At 44.6% G+C, this 19,389-nt stretch overlaps 1 protein-coding gene across 1 annotated transcript; it reads left to right on the forward strand.

The window, feature by feature from the left end:
- The first annotated feature begins 219 nt into the window (after positions 1-219).
- Positions 220-18,959, forward strand: LOC123061403 (uncharacterized). The gene is made up of 4 exons (XM_044484493.1): positions 220-630; positions 1,572-1,623; positions 2,042-2,114; positions 15,429-18,959. Exon 4 carries the CDS (start codon positions 15,601-15,603, stop codon positions 18,670-18,672), a length of 3,072 nt encoding a protein of 1,023 aa, XP_044340428.1. The 5' UTR covers positions 220-630; positions 1,572-1,623; positions 2,042-2,114; positions 15,429-15,600; the 3' UTR covers positions 18,673-18,959.
- Positions 18,960-19,389: the final 430 nt, after the last annotated feature.

Genomic DNA, 19,389 nt, shown 5'->3' on the forward strand with positions numbered 1-19,389 from the left:
TATTTCTCACATGCTTGTAAATGACCTATCTATTATTTGAGAAATAAAGTTGTATTATTGTAAAAAAAACGTCAATTTTTTTTCGCATGGGTTTGATTGGGCTCTATGCGACCAACAAAGCACGCCCCAACAGTTACAGTAAGACCTTTTCTGGGGCCTGGTTGGAGGCCCGTTTTAGGGATTGGTTTCACCCTTTCCGCATTATTTTTCCTCCGGATCGATCTAGAAACTCTTGCACCCGTCTGGCCCCAATTAAAATTCGGAGAAGGGAAGCCAGAGAGAAGCAAGAAACGCAGCGGCGGCGGCGGCGGCGCAAGGAGCACGAGCTCGACGGCGCGAGGAGCTCCAACTCGGCGGCGCGAGGGGCCCTAGCTCGACCGTCGCCACTGCCGTCCCCACCTCTCCCTTCGCTCCTTCTCAGCGCGGGCAAAATGGCGGACAGAGACGGGGATTAGGGTTTACGCCGCCGCCACCTCCACCTCCGCCCAGCCCTGCTCCGTCGCCTGCCTCCTCCGCCGGGACTGCACGCATTCTCCCTGGGCGGGCTCAAGTCTGTCACGGGTAACCTCTCCATCTCCATCTCGCCCCGACGCTCGTCTGCTTCCAGTCGCTGCCGGCCCTGTCCGATCGGTAAGAATTCTTCTATGTTGTACTACCACTGTTCACCAATGTAGGACGTTTTGGCAGTTCTGAATTAGTGAACAGAGGGTGTAGCTTTGAACTCATGTGAGTGTAAATCGAGATATTGTAATTAGGGCTTAAACTAGTGTTGGGCTGATTAGAGGACCAATAGGCAGAGTTTCTTGAGATCCAGCAGTGCTAACTGTCCACCTTACCAAGACAGCACAATGAAGGGCCTCATTCTCTAGTCAAAGTCATGTGCACATGTTGGACTAGGATCGCAAACAGTGCCTGGCCATGCTCGAGTAAACATTGAAATACCAACTTTAGTGTTTTTTTCCTGAGAAATCTGCTTTGAGTTATTCCTCATTATATGTTAATTGGTTCTTTCTTGAAGTCAACTAATATTTGAATTAGCTCTTGTCAAGTTTAAATGATAAGAACATGGCCTCTCTTTTGTGTTCTGAATATGAAGAATGTAAACAGGGTAGTTAAATATCTCCTAGTGAGAGTTAAAGAATTGTCTGTTTTTTGACGAGGATACTAATTTATATATTATCTTTAAGACTTTAATTATGACATCTTACCTTCCTCAGATTTCCTTCCAGACAAGCCAGACCAAGCACTACCCCATAGGTTTAGCATTACTAGCAAATGTATGTCCCTGAAACCAATGGCATATTGAATACAAGTTGCTAGTTGACACAAGTTACCTGTGAATTTTGTATTTATGCAACCAAGTATGGTAAAAGTTTTATTCAACAAATATCTTTCAAATATCTTTCAAGTCCTGGAAACAGCCTCTTACAGAAATGTAGGGAAAGGCTGCGTACTATAGACCCAAAGTGGTCGGACCCTTCCCTGGACCCTGCGCAAGCGGGAGCTACATGCACCAGGTTGCCCTTTTAACAAATATCTTTCAAATCTGATATTTGTCTCAATGGATGCAGCTACATTGCTGATACTTGCACTGACCATTTGGAGCTGCTAGCTTGTCTGAAGGTATGCCATATTCTGGATTTCTGGCTATGTGTTCCATTCTTTTGTTGGATTGCGTGTGCACCCAAGGGAATCCCTAGCATTTGCAAACTCGATCAGCATGGCTGGCAAGGAATATATCGCTTAGTGTATAATTTTGATATGGTTTAATTCGGTTACAGTTTGATACTTGGTCATCTTCATTTACGGCACCACCATTTGTTACCAGTTCCATTTTGTCTTCCATGTGAGAATTATTATGTATGGGTAAGGCTGTCTAGAAATTCCCTTCCCCAGGCCCCACCTTGTGTGGGAGCTTTCAGCACTGTGTATGCCCCTTTTTAAGCAAATCATGCAGGCTGTGTTTACATTGTTTAATTGTAAATTAGCAATATGTACAATTTCTCCCATTGTCCTCTAATTGTCTTGTCTTGTCACTCAGGCTTCTTCCTCAAGAAGAGTTACTGTACTTGGAGTTTGTGCACCTGGTACCGACTCTGATCTACGTTTCTTTGGTGAGTGGCTTCACATAACCATTGACCCCCCTTTTTTGGATGTTCACGTTTCATATTGGCATGTCATGTGAGTTACTAAATACATAAAAATAGAGGCTAGGCTTGAGCTCAGCTATTTGAGCTCAAGCTCGTTAGCCTCATGGGCTTGAGTCTAGGCTTGAGCTCGGCTAGTTTAAGGCTTGAGCCGAACTCGTGCTTATTGAGCTTGAACTTTTTTTGAAAGCCTTAGGGTGCTGTTGTCGTAGGTTGTCCAGATATGGCGATACTGATACTGGTTTGGCGACACCATGATACGTAAATATATAGAAATTAATGATTAGATGAAAATATGACAGTTTAGAAATACTAATAAGGCAATGGGAACATGGAAAATGCACCATTAATATAATCCTAGTTTTCTTCAGCCGCTGCAACTTCAGTTTGAAGCTGCCGAAGAGTAGGATCAGTCGCATTTGGGTATTATCTGATCTCCCTCTTGGATATCTTGATCAAATGTGCTTGAACTCTTGTAGTTTCCTCTGTATTCTTGTGCACAATACTTACACCTGAATCGAACATTTCCCCCACCTTATGCATCTGCCTCTATTATGTCTACACGATTCCATAATGGCCTGTTGGCTGTTGCCTAGATCATTTGCGGCACATCCTAAAATAGTGTGAGGCGCATATATGTAGATAATGAGGACCAATTTCAACAAAGCAAGGACACTCAGGGTAAAATCTCAAACTCACCATGGCTAAGAAAAGGTCACTCAGATTTGCTGGGTGGATTAGTGGTTGCTACCTTTTCTCTTCTCAAGTGTGGTGCCAGTTTTGGGGAGGGATCAACGGAGGCCGTCCTCCTCTTTCCTCGCCGCACCGGCGTTGCCCAGGCAGGGACGGAGCCAGGATTCTTACATAGGAGGGGGTGAGGTATTTTGCCTATAATGTGGGGACTGATCAGAAAAATGCGTAGGCAATAGCCTAGGCTAATGAAACCAAATCTTCATCAAGGAAAAAAAAACAGGTGGTGGCTCTGAACAATTTAGTTTTCACTAAAAATTGCCATAAAGCAAATGCAAAAGGCAATTTTCATGTCATGAATTCTCTACTGAGGATAAACAGTGCAAAAGTTTGTCTCACAGGTCATGAATTCTCTAAGTAATTTCTTCAGTATGAAGTTTCTACAGTTCTGATTAAGTAGTTCTGAAGGCTCAGATTCATCATTTCATCTAAATATGAGATAAGCCAAGGATTAACTAACAAGAGAAAAGAGAATAACCTAGCCTTTCTTTTTGCGGGAAGAGAATAACCTAGCCTTTCTTTTTGCGGGAAGAGAATAACCTAGCCTTTTATCCTTGCCTCATTGCCACCTGCACCCGCCAGCCGCCCTCCAACAGCCTAGTATCCTGGCTGTATCCCTCTGGTATTCGAATTAATTTAATTTTATGGAAATAAAAATAATCTGATACATACGGATTATGTATCCAGACGTATCCTGCCACTGATGCGCCAGTTCTCTGCAGTACCTGAGCTTCCTAGGTGTTATTTGTGTATGAAGGTGCACAAACTGGAAATCACCACCTGGAAGATCAGCGGGTGCTGTCGACTTGGTTGAGATGAGATGAAATCATATGACAAACTTTGAGGAAAGAAGATTACTGTTCTCATTGCTTAATTAGAAAAGCACAAGACCTAGCTTTAAGGGCCCCTTCTATGTGGCTTCGGCTTGTGCGTATGCCAGCCTAAACTTGATTATGCTTTGTTTAATTGATAATATCATTCTGTTTGGACTGTTTTAGCACCCAATTAAGCAAGAGAATAAATTTTATATATTCATCATTGTATATACCTATATTAAGTTTGTCATTGTCTGTATACACACATAATGTATTCATATGTTTGCTCTCACTATGTACAATAATTACCATACAGCATATTGAAAAAAATCCTAGACATAATAATACTAGAAGCAGACGTGTTCGTTGCCGCTCCGTTTCCTCTTCAGCGTATCGCTGTTGGTCCATGTTTGGCACTGGGTTCTTTCTTTCTGGGCTATATTCTTGTAGTCTGAATGCTAATCTTTGGATGTGTTTGGTTTGGGAACAAAGTGGAATGGGATGTCATGGTTCGATTCCACTGGAATGTGTCGGTTCCATTTCAGTGTTTGGTGGAGGCAATTAGGTGGAATAGAATGGTTCCATGTCAGCGTTTGGTTGAGGGAGCAGAACGTAGGAATGGCAAGACTCTCACATACGTATATTACATTGTTGGTATTATAGCTCCTGACATTTCCTCAATATCTGTCTGTACATGTCAAAAATTTGGTCAAAATACAAGTCATGCACTCAAAATAGGGAAGCAAAATCTTAGCATCGAACATTGTCGGTCGTATATCGTAAGCATCAAACATCACCGCTGCCGCTACGCTCGTAGGTTTTGGTCAGCTGCTGATGTTTACTAGCTCACCAGCTTTGGTAGAAGTCCTGCCTGCCACAACTGCTCTGCTTCTTTTCTGCTCGTCACCAGTGCGTCACCTGCTGGTTGAGGTCATAGAGGAGGAGGGCGACCTTGTTCTAGAAAGTGAAAGATAGCGCGGACAGAGGAGGCTGGCTCCATGGCCCTGGATCTCTCTCCCTCGAGATCTCCTGCTGACAGTTACGCCGACATTGTCTTGAGGCCAGCGGCAGCTGCGGTTCGCTCCGGCCACTCCGCTTGTTGCGTTGATGGGCTCTTTGTTGAGAGAGGGGGTGGTTCCGCGTGATTCCAGCGATTTGGAGGAATGAGTTGGTTTGGCATCTAGGAGGAACTAGCTGAATTCAAGCACGCGGAACATCGAGCACAGACTGAGCAGAAAAAAGGACAATATATTGTTTTAAGTTTTTTCTGCTCAGTCTTTAACACCAAACATATTCAGGCATGTGCGTCTATTTTCTAGTCCTTTCATCAACAAATGGCATGAATCTACCACTTCAAGCACAGCATAGTAGAACACTGGTGAGCCACCAAGGGGAGCAAGCTGGAATGCTTATCCATATATATGGCATAAATTTGCATTGCAAACTCTACATGTCGATGCCACAGTTTGGAGGTAAAAACACAGTTGCAGGTTGGAAGCATAGATAAAAACACACTTGCAGTTTGGAAAATGTTGCCCCCTTGTCCTGTGACTGAAAATAACTAATAAATAAATGTATGAAACATATGTGCATTGTTTATAAAGCGTCCCGCTTCAGACGCTTAAGCGTCGCTTAAGCGATAAGGCGCCCTGGCAGCGCCTTAGAAATATGCCGCTTTAGGCGCTTAGGCGTCAGAGCGGGTGGTGCTCGCTTTAGGTTGCTTTACCGCCTTATAAACCATTAACGTACTGCAGTGCTAATGATTGAAGTAGAGGAAAGTAATGCTACACTGTTAGTAAATTGCCCTGATATTTTCAATTATACACCGAGCAAAAGTTTGTAAATACCTCTTCACACATAATATTTGCGGGATGTACTCATTTACTAAAGTTTACACTGAAAATAAAATTTGTTCAATAGGAAACTGTTGTGAAACCGAAAGGTAATTCATTGAGAAGAGTATGATGGATGTTACATGCTAATTGATTTTCTGTTCATTTGCTTGCTTGACCATACTATATGTACACAAATAAGATGGAGGGAAAGCAAACAGATACATAATACTGGAACCAGAGAAGAATACTTGCATGATTTCACATTTATGTACTTTCTGCACCTTCATTCACACTGCTGTAAACTAAATATGATTTTCCTAGCAGAAATTCTTCTATGAGAACCGGAAGAAGAACATGATCAGTAACATGATCAGTAAGTTCTTTAGCTCACTCTTATGTATTGGCAGTCAACCATAACCAACAACATAAAACATAGAAAGAAGATTCTAATCTTGTAGTACCAGGAGAACACATAGGGCCCCTGTTCCTAAATATTTGTCGTTTTAGAGATTTCAAATGGACGACCACATACGGATGTATATAAACATATTTTAGAGTGTAGATTCACTCATTTTGCTCCGTATGTAGTCACTTGTTGAAATCTCTAGAAAGACAAATATTTAGGAACAGAGGAAGTATCATACAATGCGCTTGGTAAGCATCATACATATAGAGGGGAAAGTTATGACCAAAATTAAATGGAATACAAAACGGAGTACAAAGATCGTAGGAATATATGAATATCCATTGTTAGCACCATAAACACTTGAATATCTGAAATTCTGAATCAAAATTAGAAAATCAAACTCAGAAACGGGCAACAGTAAAAAATCTGAAGAAAGTAGAGAGATCGAGATGGGGATCAAAAGGTGATGGTCTGAAAAGAAAATTAAGGCACAGTTATGGAGTTCTAAGAAAAAACACAAGTAAATGAACATATTTTGACAATTTAAAAGCACTTGAATTCAAAAGGAAATGATTTGTATGAAGCTAAGTCTAGATGTAGCCGAATCTGATGCATGTTTCGTAACCGTGATATGCAGAGTCTCTGATTTCTAAAGATGTGAGCCAATAATAATAATAATAATAATAATAATAATAATAATAATAATAATAATAATAATAATAATAATAATAATAATAATCTGATTAATATAATTTTTATTTTTTTGACTACTGATATCCTTGCAAATATTTAGGGGTTGTTTGGTTTCTAGCCACATCTTGCCACACCTTGCCACACCTCACCTTAGGCAAGTTTGACTAACTTAGGTGGGTGTTTGGTTCTAGCCACACCTAAGGCAAGATTTTTTTTATAAGTGAACCCCACATGTCATAAACACAAAAAGTGTGGCAAGATTCCCTTATGCAAGCCAAAGAGTGGCTAACAATTTGAGCAACTCAAGTTAGGCAAGTATGGAAAGTGTGGCAAAAATAATGTGGCAATATATGGCAAACATAGTCACAATCCAAACAGCTCCTTAAACTACATACTAGAAATGCGTTTGTGTAATTTCACCCGGAAAAGTTTCACAATAAACATAATTTCCAAATTCAAGGTTATATGACGATGACTATGCCACTATCTAAAACGGCGTACACTGAGCCTCTTTGTTTACACTTGATTTGCACTGTCAAAAAAGTACTGCTATAGAGTTTATTGATCTGTAGAATATACAAAAGGTTCTTGTCAAAAGAGAAGAAAAAGACCAATTAAATAAAAGAAAAGAGGAAAAAGGTCATACAGATCCGCATGATGACTCCACAACAGCGGCACCATCGTAGTGCCTGGCCATGGGCACGCCCGCTTTGGCCAACGACATCTTGATCAGGTCCAGCGTGGACTCGAAGAATGACCACGATCCTAACTCCAGGGCCCACCATTGCCTGTAGCCACCTCATCTAGCCGAGCACCATATCCCATCCAGGAAAAAAGCAACTGTACCTCGGGTCACGACGGACTGTGTGTGTGGGGGGGGTCACCTCTTGCTCTTATCGGATAGTATCGGCTGGAGCAGTTGAGCGGCGACGACGTTGATGATGCCGCTGGCGAACAGACATGCCTAGGGCCGCAACTTCGTGACTATGGCTGCTTCTCTCATTGTCCACTGATGCAGTACCCTTGCGCCAAACAAAGAAGCAACTCTCCTTGGTCGCTGACCACGACCTCCTCTTTGCTGTCGTCGAACTTGAACATCACGTATGAGTGCACTTTCCTCCTCTTCAGACTTCAGCTCCATGAAGCGCTCTTGCTCTGCTTCGACAAGTCAATTGCCAACTCCCCCATCAGCCACAGAATAACATATGTTCCTGCTCGCACGGTTGCCAAGATCGATGAAAAAGAAAGGAAAAATAAACCATGAGCGTAAAGCAAGAGGGGAGGGCGTGGGGACTCACCAGGCATGGCCATGCCAAAGCCGCCAACGCCATGTGCTCTTGCTAAGATCTTGGTCTCACAACGCTGTGGTGCTGGTTGATCCGAGGGAGGTAGGCGGACCGAGGGATCGATCCCACGTGTGGTGGAGGAGATTGAGTCGTCGCCTAAGAAGCACTGATACGGCCAGAACTGCGGATTTGCCGTCCTGATATGGGGGACACGGGGATACGCGTATCCCGCAGTATCCTACTTTTTCGAATTAAAAAAAAGAAATAAAATCGGGATATGGCGTGGACACGGTGGGGACTCGGCAGCCAGCCTCCAGTGACCATGCTGCTGCCCAGTTCTCCTCCTGATAGCAACCATGGTTGAGCAGGTAACCTCGGTGGCTGCTAGCAAGGAAGGAGATCTTGGTAGAGGAAGATGGCAAGGCGGCCGCCAACAAGGAAGAAGCTCCGGGCAGGAAGGAAGATGGGATTGTGGTGGCCAGCGAGGAAGAAGATTTGGGCAGGGAGAAGAGGGTGATGAAAGCTGCCGATTTGGCAGCGTTGTCGTTTCTTCACTGGCGGCTGGAGAAAGGCAGTGCGAGAATGGGAAGTTGGGGATGGCTGGAGTGCTACTAGTCTAGGGTTTTCTGGAATTGGGCCTTACATGGGCTCTAAGTTGACGGAGAGCTACATGTGGGCTCTAAGTGGACGGAGAGCTACATAGGCTCTAAGTGGACTGCTCTCAGTCTTTCCTGAATAGAAAGGAGACAACATATATCCAGTACTAAAAAATTCTTGTTAAATCTTTATACATATCCATTTTCAAAATACTTTCATATTTATTTTTCTAAATACTTATATACCCCGCTGTATCCCTGAATGGCTGTTTTTGGAAAATGCTGTATCCCCGTGTCTCCGTCCCCGTATCCATGCTTCTTAGGTCGTCGCGACCTGGTGTGTAGCCCTTTTCTCCTCTCTTCGCATTTTCACAACGGAGATCGTCCAGAAAATTAAGCACACTCCGGATTTCTTCATGCAAGTTTGGCACTACATCTTGTAAAATATCAAAGTATTGCCAGGAACATCAAATATGTACTTCTCCTAAATTCATAAAATTCAGAAACATGCCAAATCGCTATGAGATACACACAAGTCGTCTCGGAATTTGTGGATGCCAAAGCCCAATTTGCACATACCAGAAGCTAAGAAGAAGAAAAGAGTCCGAGTATGATTGGAGACTTAAAGACAGAGGGTGAAGGAAGCGTGGTTGTGGTGGCTGTGTTCCTCATCCAAGCGTCCTCAAGCAGGCTTTAGGTGCAGTATGGGGTGACCAGAGGTGGAGCTGAGCAGCAGTGTGCTAAAGGAGGAAGTTGTTGGGGTGGAGGAGGTGTGGACAACGGCTGCGGCGCTCCCCTCGCAGGCGACCATGAACTGAAGCAGAGTTCGGAACCGTTGGTGTACGCATGCAATGCTGTGTGAACTTGGCACAGAGAGCAGCGGCGCGAGCGGCGGCTTACACTCCTCCCATCGACGGTGACAGCGTGAACTCAAGGGGGAGAGATGGCGGCAGCGGCATGACAGGCACCTATGATTTGTGACCGTGGCCGAGTGGAGGTGGAGTAGATGCAGGGAGGGGGAAGGTGGGGAGGGGGATGCATCGGCGAATTACCTTTTTATACGGGATAATGAGCGGTGAGGCAGTAGCTGCTGGTTATGTGTCCGGTAATTAGCAGTAATTAGCAGAGACATGTACGCACCATCGCTCCAGATGCAGCACGAATGATCCAGAAAACCAAAAAAACTGCACCAGCCACTCTCGAGTTGTACCCGGCCAGGTCCCCTTCACCATCAGGAAATCCCACTGAAAGCATAACAATATTCTAAGAAAAAGAGATAACAGCCACAAGCTCAAGTTCCTCCCTGGGGAATCAGTGCATTCTGTTCCAGTTTGCAACCAAACACACGACTTGTAGGTGTGGAACCAACTCATTACATTCAACTCTGTTCCTCTAACCAAACACACCCTTTGTTTGTTCATTGGCTTATGTTTCTTTGCATCGGTGGTGGTTTGGATGCAGTGCGAGTTTTGTGAGGCCTGCATGTAGCGGTACTGGTGTTGGTTGTGGACGGGTTAAGTGCTGCGCTGGTGTTACATGTAGCACGGTGTTGCTGTTTGCTGTGGTTTGTCACTGCGCTATGTCGGTTCCATATATTTTCTATAAGTTAGGCGATGCCGTTAGGTCACTGAACTGTCTGAATCAAAATTTAAAAGCAGCATGCACGGCATAAGCAGTTCACTTATGCACTGTGAAACAACACGTGCAAGCATTTAGTTTGTGTTTTTCATGGCCGCATTTAGTGCTACAGAGCTACATTCATTTTGTTCATGGATTGAATCTGAATAACATTATGGATACTGCTATAGAATACCTAGGCTATCTACCTGCAAATTTGTTCAGAGGGCTAAGAAATGGTGACCTTGAACTCAAATGATGTAGACCAAGCTGAGCATATAACTAAATTTACTAGAAAAACATGTAACGTAATAGCATAAGGAGTGGCTAACAAGTGTGAAATCCATATCGTTGTGCATGTAGAAGCTACTCATATTCACATTGCTGTTTTGATATGATCTACCTGCATGTCTTGCCTTAGGCCTTCCCAACCTTATTTCTGTAATTTATGGTTCTTTATCAGGAACTTGTTTATAAAGTTATAAACACAAGGCATGCAAAGATCAGTAATCTGAAATAGAGCTATGTAGACGAAGCTGAGTGTAATATCAAAAGCAGTGGCTAACTACTGTGAAGTTCATATCGTTAAGAAACACCACTCAGTATTGGAGCTCTAAATATGACAATAGAAGGATGAACCGCTTTTTTATTTATTCTCCTTGAACTTCTAAGAGCAATTCTATCAGACACCCTAAAAACATAGCCTCTATACGTTTTTCTTGGGCGATGCCAACCACATGCAGGCTGAGGGCGGTGGGATCTTAGGGCCCTTGCTATGCTCTGGATCGGCGGAGCAAGAGAAGAAGAATAAATGCGTGGAGAAGAATCAGGAAGCAGTTTTTTCCTTCTTCCCTTTCCGGTATGATGCCAAGTATGATTTCAATGGCCGAAGACGACGCGAGAGCAGTATGAGCTGGCTGCTGAGAGCTTGACATGTTGGAAGTAGCCGACCACCATCGCTTGCTGACAATTGGAAACACCCACTGCAAACCACCAGGTGCAGCCATAGCTCCCTATCTGTAGGGAAGTTAGATGTTCTATGGATGTATCATGGCTTTGTTAACCATGAAACTTTCTGTTACCGAAAAAGGCTTTCGCCCCGCTTTATATATAAAGCAACATCCAACATACAACCCAGCTGGACGACTCGATACCACAACACACGCACACAAGGCAAGATACAAAGGGTGCTGCAAACACGACGAGCAATGAGCTCCAAAGCGGTGCCTTCAGGAAGGGCACGACACCCGTGATGACTGCCTTCAAGGAGACGACGCCAGATGCGCCGCCGTCGCCGGCCTGACCACAGCCTGATCGGGTTTTCACCCCGGCAAGAGTTCCTTGTCTCCGATACGAAGTAGGCCAATCATGAGGACCACTGCCGTACCCCGGCCACCACGCCGCCTGCACGGCCATGGCCACCAGTGAGCACCCAAGACGCGAGCTCTGCCCACGAGCCCCACGGCGCCCACCTCCAGGGCCGCTGCCCCGACATCCGAGATCGCCCCTCCACCATTGCTAAAGCCCACAGAAGCTGAAGATTGGTTAGAGGCAGCAAGGTCCCACCTTTTGCCCCAAAACGAGCCCTGATGCAGTAGCAGGGCCCAACCGTCCAGATCTGGACAAGAGGAATTTGCCGGCAGCCGCGATCCTCGCTGCAGCCCATCCGTCGCACTCGGTCTGACCCCCCAGATCTCGGCGACGCTAGGGATGGGGCCACCCTTGCCTCCATCCCCGAGATGCTCCTGCCACCATCGGCCAGCCAGAAATGCTCGAGCATTGGACCACCGCACCGGCCATCGAGATCCGCCACCAGCCGTCGCTCCAGGGGACAGCAGAAGCAGAGGAGGGCGAGACAACCACCAGTGCCGCGCCACCTCCGCCAGCTGAGCGCCACGGCAGAGGCGGCTGCCCGCGGACCGCGCTGCCCACAGCCCTAGCCGCCCGAGTCAGCCGACCGTCGTCACATCCCTAGGCGCACACCGCCGCCGTGCTGCCAGTTGCGCCGCCGCAACACCAGCATGGGGTCACCGCGCCTGTGCGACGCCTCGCCGTGGCGCCCAACACCCGTACGCCACGCCCTGGCCAGAGCCGCCGGCCCGCGCCAACCGCTCGAGCGAGAGGACTAGGAAGCCCTGCCGCTTTGCCTGACCGTGCCCGCTGGTGGCGGTGAGGGAGGATAGTGGAGGGAGGAGGGAGGCCAGGCGGCGCGATCTAGGGTTCCCTCCCCGTCGCCACGCGGGAGGTGAGGGGGTCTCTTTGCGTTCATCGAAACTTTCTGTTAGTGAAGAGGCATGCAGTAATTATCCTAACAGATGACTAAAATTGCATTTGTGCGAATCATATTTGTGATTTCATGAGTACTCTGAAAAATATTCATTTGAGCTATTCATTTGAGCTATTATATTTTTCACAAAATATATTCTGATACTAGACTGAGAAAACACTGAAGCAAAGTGGCAATAGAATCAGCAAATGGTGACAAATAAAAGCAGCACATTGTAAAATGATGTCCGTGTTGTGAAGCAACAATGAAAATAATGATATTTGTCACTGTTAATGTTAAAAGAACATAGATTAAGCCGAGAATGATTACCCTATCACTATCTTACATGTAGGGCATGTTTGGTTGGATCCACAGTTTGCCACACTTTTCTACCACAAGTGTGACAAATGTTTGGTTAAGCCACAGTTGTGGCATGCCACACTTCTTAGTCACATACCCCACTTGTTATAGACTCAGCTGCTAGCCAACTTCTGCTACTAGTGTGGCGATCAATTTGGCCAGCACAAAAACTCTGGCATGCCACACTTGTGGCACAAAAGTGTGGCATAATGTGGAGGACGACCAAACATGCCCGCAATTCCAGGGAGCAACCCATTACTTAATGGAGTTGTTTGCACTTCAAACTTATTTGCCATTGTTTGGATAGGCATGTATATACTAAGGGCCTGTTTGGCAACAGCCTAGCTTCCCAAACTCCTCAACTTCTACTCCTCGTTCCGGTTTCCAGCTTCTCATGTGAGAACTAGTGGTGGAATAAACGTTCGGCATCGCAGCTCCAGCTTCTCGTCGCTGACATGGGTTGACAACCCATTTAGATGGGGCTGAGGCCCGTTTGAGAGGGAAGGGAGCAAAGCCCAGCTCGGTAGACATACAACGACACCTTTTTTCTATTGTGAGAGAGCGGATACGGAGGAGAGATTTTCCGAACTGGTACACAAAGGTCACTTGGCGGTGGCAGCACCTTGTAATAACGCTCAACTCCAACTCCTTCATTTTCACAGAGCCAGGGAAAGGCAGCTTCTCCAACTCCATCAAATTTGCATTAAGAGAAAAGCTAGCTTCTAGATTTGACCTCCACGGAGTTCGCGCGTTCGGCTCAGCTCCATTGTGGAGTTATTGGAGTTGAGAGCCGGGGCGTTGCCGAACGGGCCCTAACTACGTGATCATGAGCCATATACAATATCCCAACACGGTAGCTAAGATCATGCTTGTCCTTGCCTTCTCCAATTGTCCTTGCTCCTTGTATGAACTTGAGGGCTACTTATCTTGTCATGCTTGTCCTTGCCTCCTCTCATTGTGCCCAACCTACCACAAAATTTAACTGTACAAATTGTAATCAGAGTCAATAGAGAAATCTTGCTGTCTCGAAGAATAGGAGTTGTCATCAAAACAGGTGATGTATATAGAGAAAATAATTTTCTTGTCAGTTCAGAGCCAATAGTACCACATTGATGTTTCTAGGAAAGCTAACGCGGAACTAATTGTTACAAAACATTGGTTTTGTAAAAGAATCGTTGCTCCCTGGACTTGGTGCTAGGGGCTTTGGCTTCAGAGCTTCAACCTCGAAGCCGGTGAAGCCACAAATCCTGTGAAGTTGTTCTCGCTGTCCTGGGGTTCCTCTTTATTCATAGCTCTTGTGCCTTTGAATATAAGGATGCATATGGTAGATGCACTGCGATTAGTATACCATCCTTGAGAGTATTAGATGGACACGGATAACGAGAATTCACCTTTTGCATCATGATTTTGCCATGAGTTGACTAATATGTGTGACTCTTGTAGTTGAGTGTTGTAGCCGACGTTGGCTACGGAAGTTGTAGGGTGGGATACTCGGTGGGTGGATGCGAGGGTCATCGCCATGTAGGCGCTGTGGTACAGCAGAAGGGTAGTGGGGAAAGATTGGAGAATTAGAGGGGTAGAAGAGAAGCATAGGTAGAAACTAGATATTGCTTCCTTCCTTACAAGAGGGATACATCCTTATGTAGACCCTTCAAATTGATTGCTGTTCACTAAACAGTAATTCAACACACGCTGAATACTTCTAGACCAGGCTGGGTCCATCTAAGAGACGACTGGATTTTACCCACAAAGACTCTTCCTACTTAGGACACATACACCCTGGATACTTCTAGACTATCATCTACTCCCTCCGTTCCTAAATATAAGACCTTTTAGAGATTTCACTATGAACTACATACGGATGCATATAGACATACTTTAGAGGGTAGATTCACTCATTTTGCTCTGTATGTAGTCTATAGTGGAATCCCTAAAAGGTCTTATATTTAGGAACGGAGGGAGTAGGAGATAACTGGACTCTTACCGCAAACAGACATTGAGTGCCTGACATGCTGATACTTGTGGATCCCACTGTATCAAGATCCATCATACCTAGTTGCCTACCCAGTTCCATTCCAAATAATGGAATCAGTATCGTGTATCATCACAAGCCACTGAAGGCAGAAACTACACAGCCTGATTAGTGTCCCCATCTCTGTGCGCGCAGATTAATTAGTGATATTGTATCTTCGGTGACCCTATTAGCACATTAGTGGTACCAACATAGTTCAAAGTTATATAATTGTGTTCTATACAATCTGACAGGCATTTAATTTGACTTTAGATTCCATCCATGCACTAGTTTGATTGTTAACATTGTACAAATGATGCATATATGGACTTAAATGTGACTATTAGCCATAGTTAGACCCTCCAAATCCCAAATCTGTAGTGATCTTATCATTCAATTTTTTAGATCTTAGTACAAATTATCTGACAAATAGAATAGAACCTACACTGCTACACATGATAACCAGTATTACACTCAAGTGATTGCTACTGAGAAAAGGTTGTCTGTTGATCTATCCAATCTGCATTGTCTGTTATTAATTATTTACTTCACAAAGTAGCATCATCATCATGCAATCCCATGAGTGTGTATTTCGTTGGATATAAATATGGTCTTATAACTTCTGTTATTCTTTGACAAATTCCAGGACCTGACACACCAGACGATCTTGTTCGTATCTGACAGCTGGTCCCATATTTGAGATTGTTTGAACAGGGAGACTCAAATCAAATTTGGGTCTTACATAGCCTTCTTCAGCTCATAGCATTTTATGTGAAGGCGTGTGGTTGGTTTTCAGAACCAATATCAGGAGCAGTATTATGGAATCCAACAGAGAAGAGGCCGTCAAGGCTAGGGAAATTGCTTTAAAAAAGTTAGAAAGCAAAGACTTTGTTGGTGCTAAAAGGATTGCACTGAAAGCACAAAGGATTTTTCCAGAACTTGAAAACTTATCTCAACTGTTGACTGTCTGCGAAGTGCATTGTGCAGCAGAGGCAAAGATCAATGAGTTGTTGGACTTCTACGGGATTCTCCAAGTGGATGTAACGGCTGATGAGGCAACCATAAAGAAGCAGTACCGGAAGCTTGCCTTTTCACTTCACCCTGATAAAAATAGTTACCCTGGTGCAGAAGCTGCTTTTAAATTGGTAGCAGAAGCTCACTCAACATTGTCTGATCGAACAAAAAAACCTGCATATGACATCAAGTGGAGGGTTGCTTCTAGAATTGCACCAAAGCAGGGTTCAGAACTAAAGCAGGCCACAGGACCAAAGCAAGGTACCCAACCAAAGCAGGCTACCCAATCAAAGAAGGCAGCAATACCCAAGCAGGCAACAGTACCGAAGCAGGCGGCAGTACCAAAGCAGGCGGCAATACCAAAGCAGGCGGCAGTACCAAAGCAGACAGCTACAGAACAGATGAAGAAACCTGGTGCAAATAGAAGTAGTGTAGCAGGAGGTGAACCACCAGTTCCATCAAACACTGCTGGACAGGCAATATGGACCATATGCATTCACTGTAGAACAAGATATCAGTACTACAGTGGCGTACTAAATCATCGCATCCGCTGTCAGAACTGCAGTAAATATTTTGTTGCTTCTAAGCTGAATGTACAGGATGTGCCTTCTGTATTCACATCAAATTCAATCAGAGGTGTTGGACAACAGAGTGGTTTTCCCAGTCAACCAGACTGTTCTACAAAGTTCTCTCCTTCTAGGTTGAATGGTGATGCTAAGCCCTCGGTGAATGGAGCACAAACTGCTGAACATATGAAGAGTGCCAGAGCGGGTGGTGAGGAGAAGGTTAACCATGCAGGGGCAGGTGGAAAAAGCGGGGTTGAATTTTCAACAGGGAACATGTCTAAATCTTCTACACCAAGTGCAAATGACAAGGCAGGTGGAAGAATGGCATCTGACCCTGCTGGTCCAGATGTTGCTTATAGTAAAAACCCATGCAGTAGGGTAGTAGATACACCAGCAGAGCCAAGTGCTACTGGCAGCCCTAGTCCCCGGAGATCAGCTAGGAGAAAGGCAAACCATGATGCCAGTACCCCGGTTCCCCCTAGCAAAAAAAGGCGAACACTAAAAGATTGGTTTTCAAATGCTGACACTAGTTGTAAAAAAATGTTTGATAATGTTGCTCGTGCTGATGTAAAAACTGGTGAAGCTCATGTCCCTAGCAAAGCACACAATGAAGAGAAAGGAAGCACTGCCAAAGAAGGGAACCAGGAAAGTGTTAAGAAAGAATCTACATGTGATGCATCTGCTGCGAAGAATCCTTGCGATTCTGCACAATTAACCTACCCTGACCCAGAATTTTTTGACTTTGATAAAGGCAGGAATGTGAATTTGTTTGCAGTTGATCAGATTTGGGCAGTTTATGATGACCGTGATGGCATGCCACGGTATTATGCTCGAATAAAGCATGTAGATGCTACCAAATCCACTATTCGGTACACTTGGCTGGAGCATAAGGCAGTTAATGATGAAGAAGACAGATGGACGGATAAAGAACTGCCTGTTGCTTGTGGGAAGTTTAATTTAGGAAAAACAGAGGTATCAAAAGGTGCCCTCATGTTTTCTCATACTGTTGTTCCATGGGTGATGGGCAGAAGAGGGTGTGCCTATGAAATATATCCCAGGAAGGGTGAGGTATGGGCTCTTTATAAGGGTTGGAGTATGGAGTGGTGTTCAGATGCAGATAACCATAAAACATACGAGTACGACGTTGTGGAGGTTCTGTCAGACTTCACAATGGAAGCTGGAGCTGCTGTTTTTCCCTTGGTCAAGATTAAGGGGTTTGTCAGTCTATTTGGAAAAGCAATTGACAGATCATCTTTTGTTATACCATCTAGTGAACTGCTTCGATTTTCGCACAATATCCCATTTTATAGGACAAAAGGAAATGAAAAGGTTGGTGTGGCAGGTGGGTTTCTTGAACTAGATACCGTATCACTTCCTAGTAACCTGGACGCATCGTTTCCATCAGTTACTATCGACAAGACAATTAGCAGTGGTTTCATTGATGCCAGTGATATTAGTACACCAGGTCCTGGAAATGAACCAAGTGCTCAAAAGGAAAATCAGCCAAGTGGAGGAAAACGGATAGATGATTCCCTTGAACAAACCCCAAGACAGAAACAGAAAGGCGGCACTGCGAGTGTGCCTGGTTCTTCTTCTCAGCTATTCCGCACCTCTCCAAGTACTATTGCAACATATCCAGACTCGGAGTTTTATAACTTTGAAGAAGGGCGATCATATAACAAGTTTGAACGTGGCCAGATATGGGCTCTTTACAGCGATCTTGACAAATTTCCCAAGTATTACGGCTGGGTGACCAAAGTTGATTTGGAACCGTTCAGATTGCATTTAACTTGGCTCGAAGCGTGTCCTCAACTGGAGCAAGAGAAGATGTGGTTGGAGCGTGATATACCTGTGAGCTGTGGGACATTTAAGCTCCGCAACTGGAGGATCAAGTATGATTCAAATGACGCATTCTCTCATTTAGTAGAAACTAGCCAAGTTAATGGGCAACGTTTCGAAATTCACCCGCGAGTAGGTGAAATTTGGGCCATTTACAACAATAACTGGGCACCTGACTGGGTTCCTTCCAGCGATGATGCGTGTGAATATGCCATCGGTGAGATTACTGAGCGCACTGAAGCTAGCACAAAGTTCTCGTTTCTGACTCCAGTAGACGGTTACACAGCTGTGTTCAGGTTTGACAATGAAAGGGGTATTCTGGAGATTCCTGCAAATGAGAACTTGAGGTTTTCTCACCATATACCTTCTTACCGTCTGACAGAAGAAAAAAGTGGCACGCTCCGTGGCTTCTATGAGCTAGATCCAGCTTCTGTTCCTGATGCTTTCCTGGTCCGAGGCGGCACCTGCTGACCGACTGACTTGGAAGCTAACATTAAATTACTTCCAATTAAGTCAAGTAGTCATCTGGTCGCTACTATGATCTGGTTATTAATCACACTTTGAAAGTGTTATCTGCAGGGGCGAGCAAATGATCAGTTAGGCTCTCTGTATTTCTAGATGTTTTACCGTATTTCCTAGTGCTTGGGCGTATTTTGGCCATTTCTGTTGTGGACCTTATGAAAGCTAGGTGTGGACCTTATGAAAGACTGGAAAAAAGGTAACTTGATGGTTGTTAGTTTGGATCAGGATTCTGCTTACCGTTGTGTTGTGTGCTATCTGCGTGCATGCATTATTCTGGTTTGTGTTCAGGTTTTTGGCATTGCTGAACTATTTGGAGATGCATTTATGCCCTTTCCTAGGTAAGGAGCAGTTTAATAAATAGATAAATTGCTTAACATTGCTACCAGTACTAAGAGATCGGAGAGTAGAAGAGATCAAATTTCCCGGCACAACCACAAAGCATTAATCTAACAAATATACAAATATGTTGTTGGATTTTTTTCCTTTTATATATTCTCACATATAAGTGGTGTTTAGGGCTTCATTGGACCACATGGTTTTAAAGGATCGTGAAAACTGAAATTGCTCTCGTAGGAACTGAAAGCACATGATTCCATAATACTACAGCAGTGTTTGGGTGCACCTAAGGAATACCATTGTTTTTCGGAATTGCTTTTCATATGATGA

The sequence above is a fragment of the Triticum aestivum genome, chromosome 3A (genome assembly GCF_018294505.1).
Source record: "Triticum aestivum cultivar Chinese Spring chromosome 3A, IWGSC CS RefSeq v2.1, whole genome shotgun sequence".
Taxonomy (NCBI): domain Eukaryota; kingdom Viridiplantae; phylum Streptophyta; class Magnoliopsida; order Poales; family Poaceae; genus Triticum; species Triticum aestivum.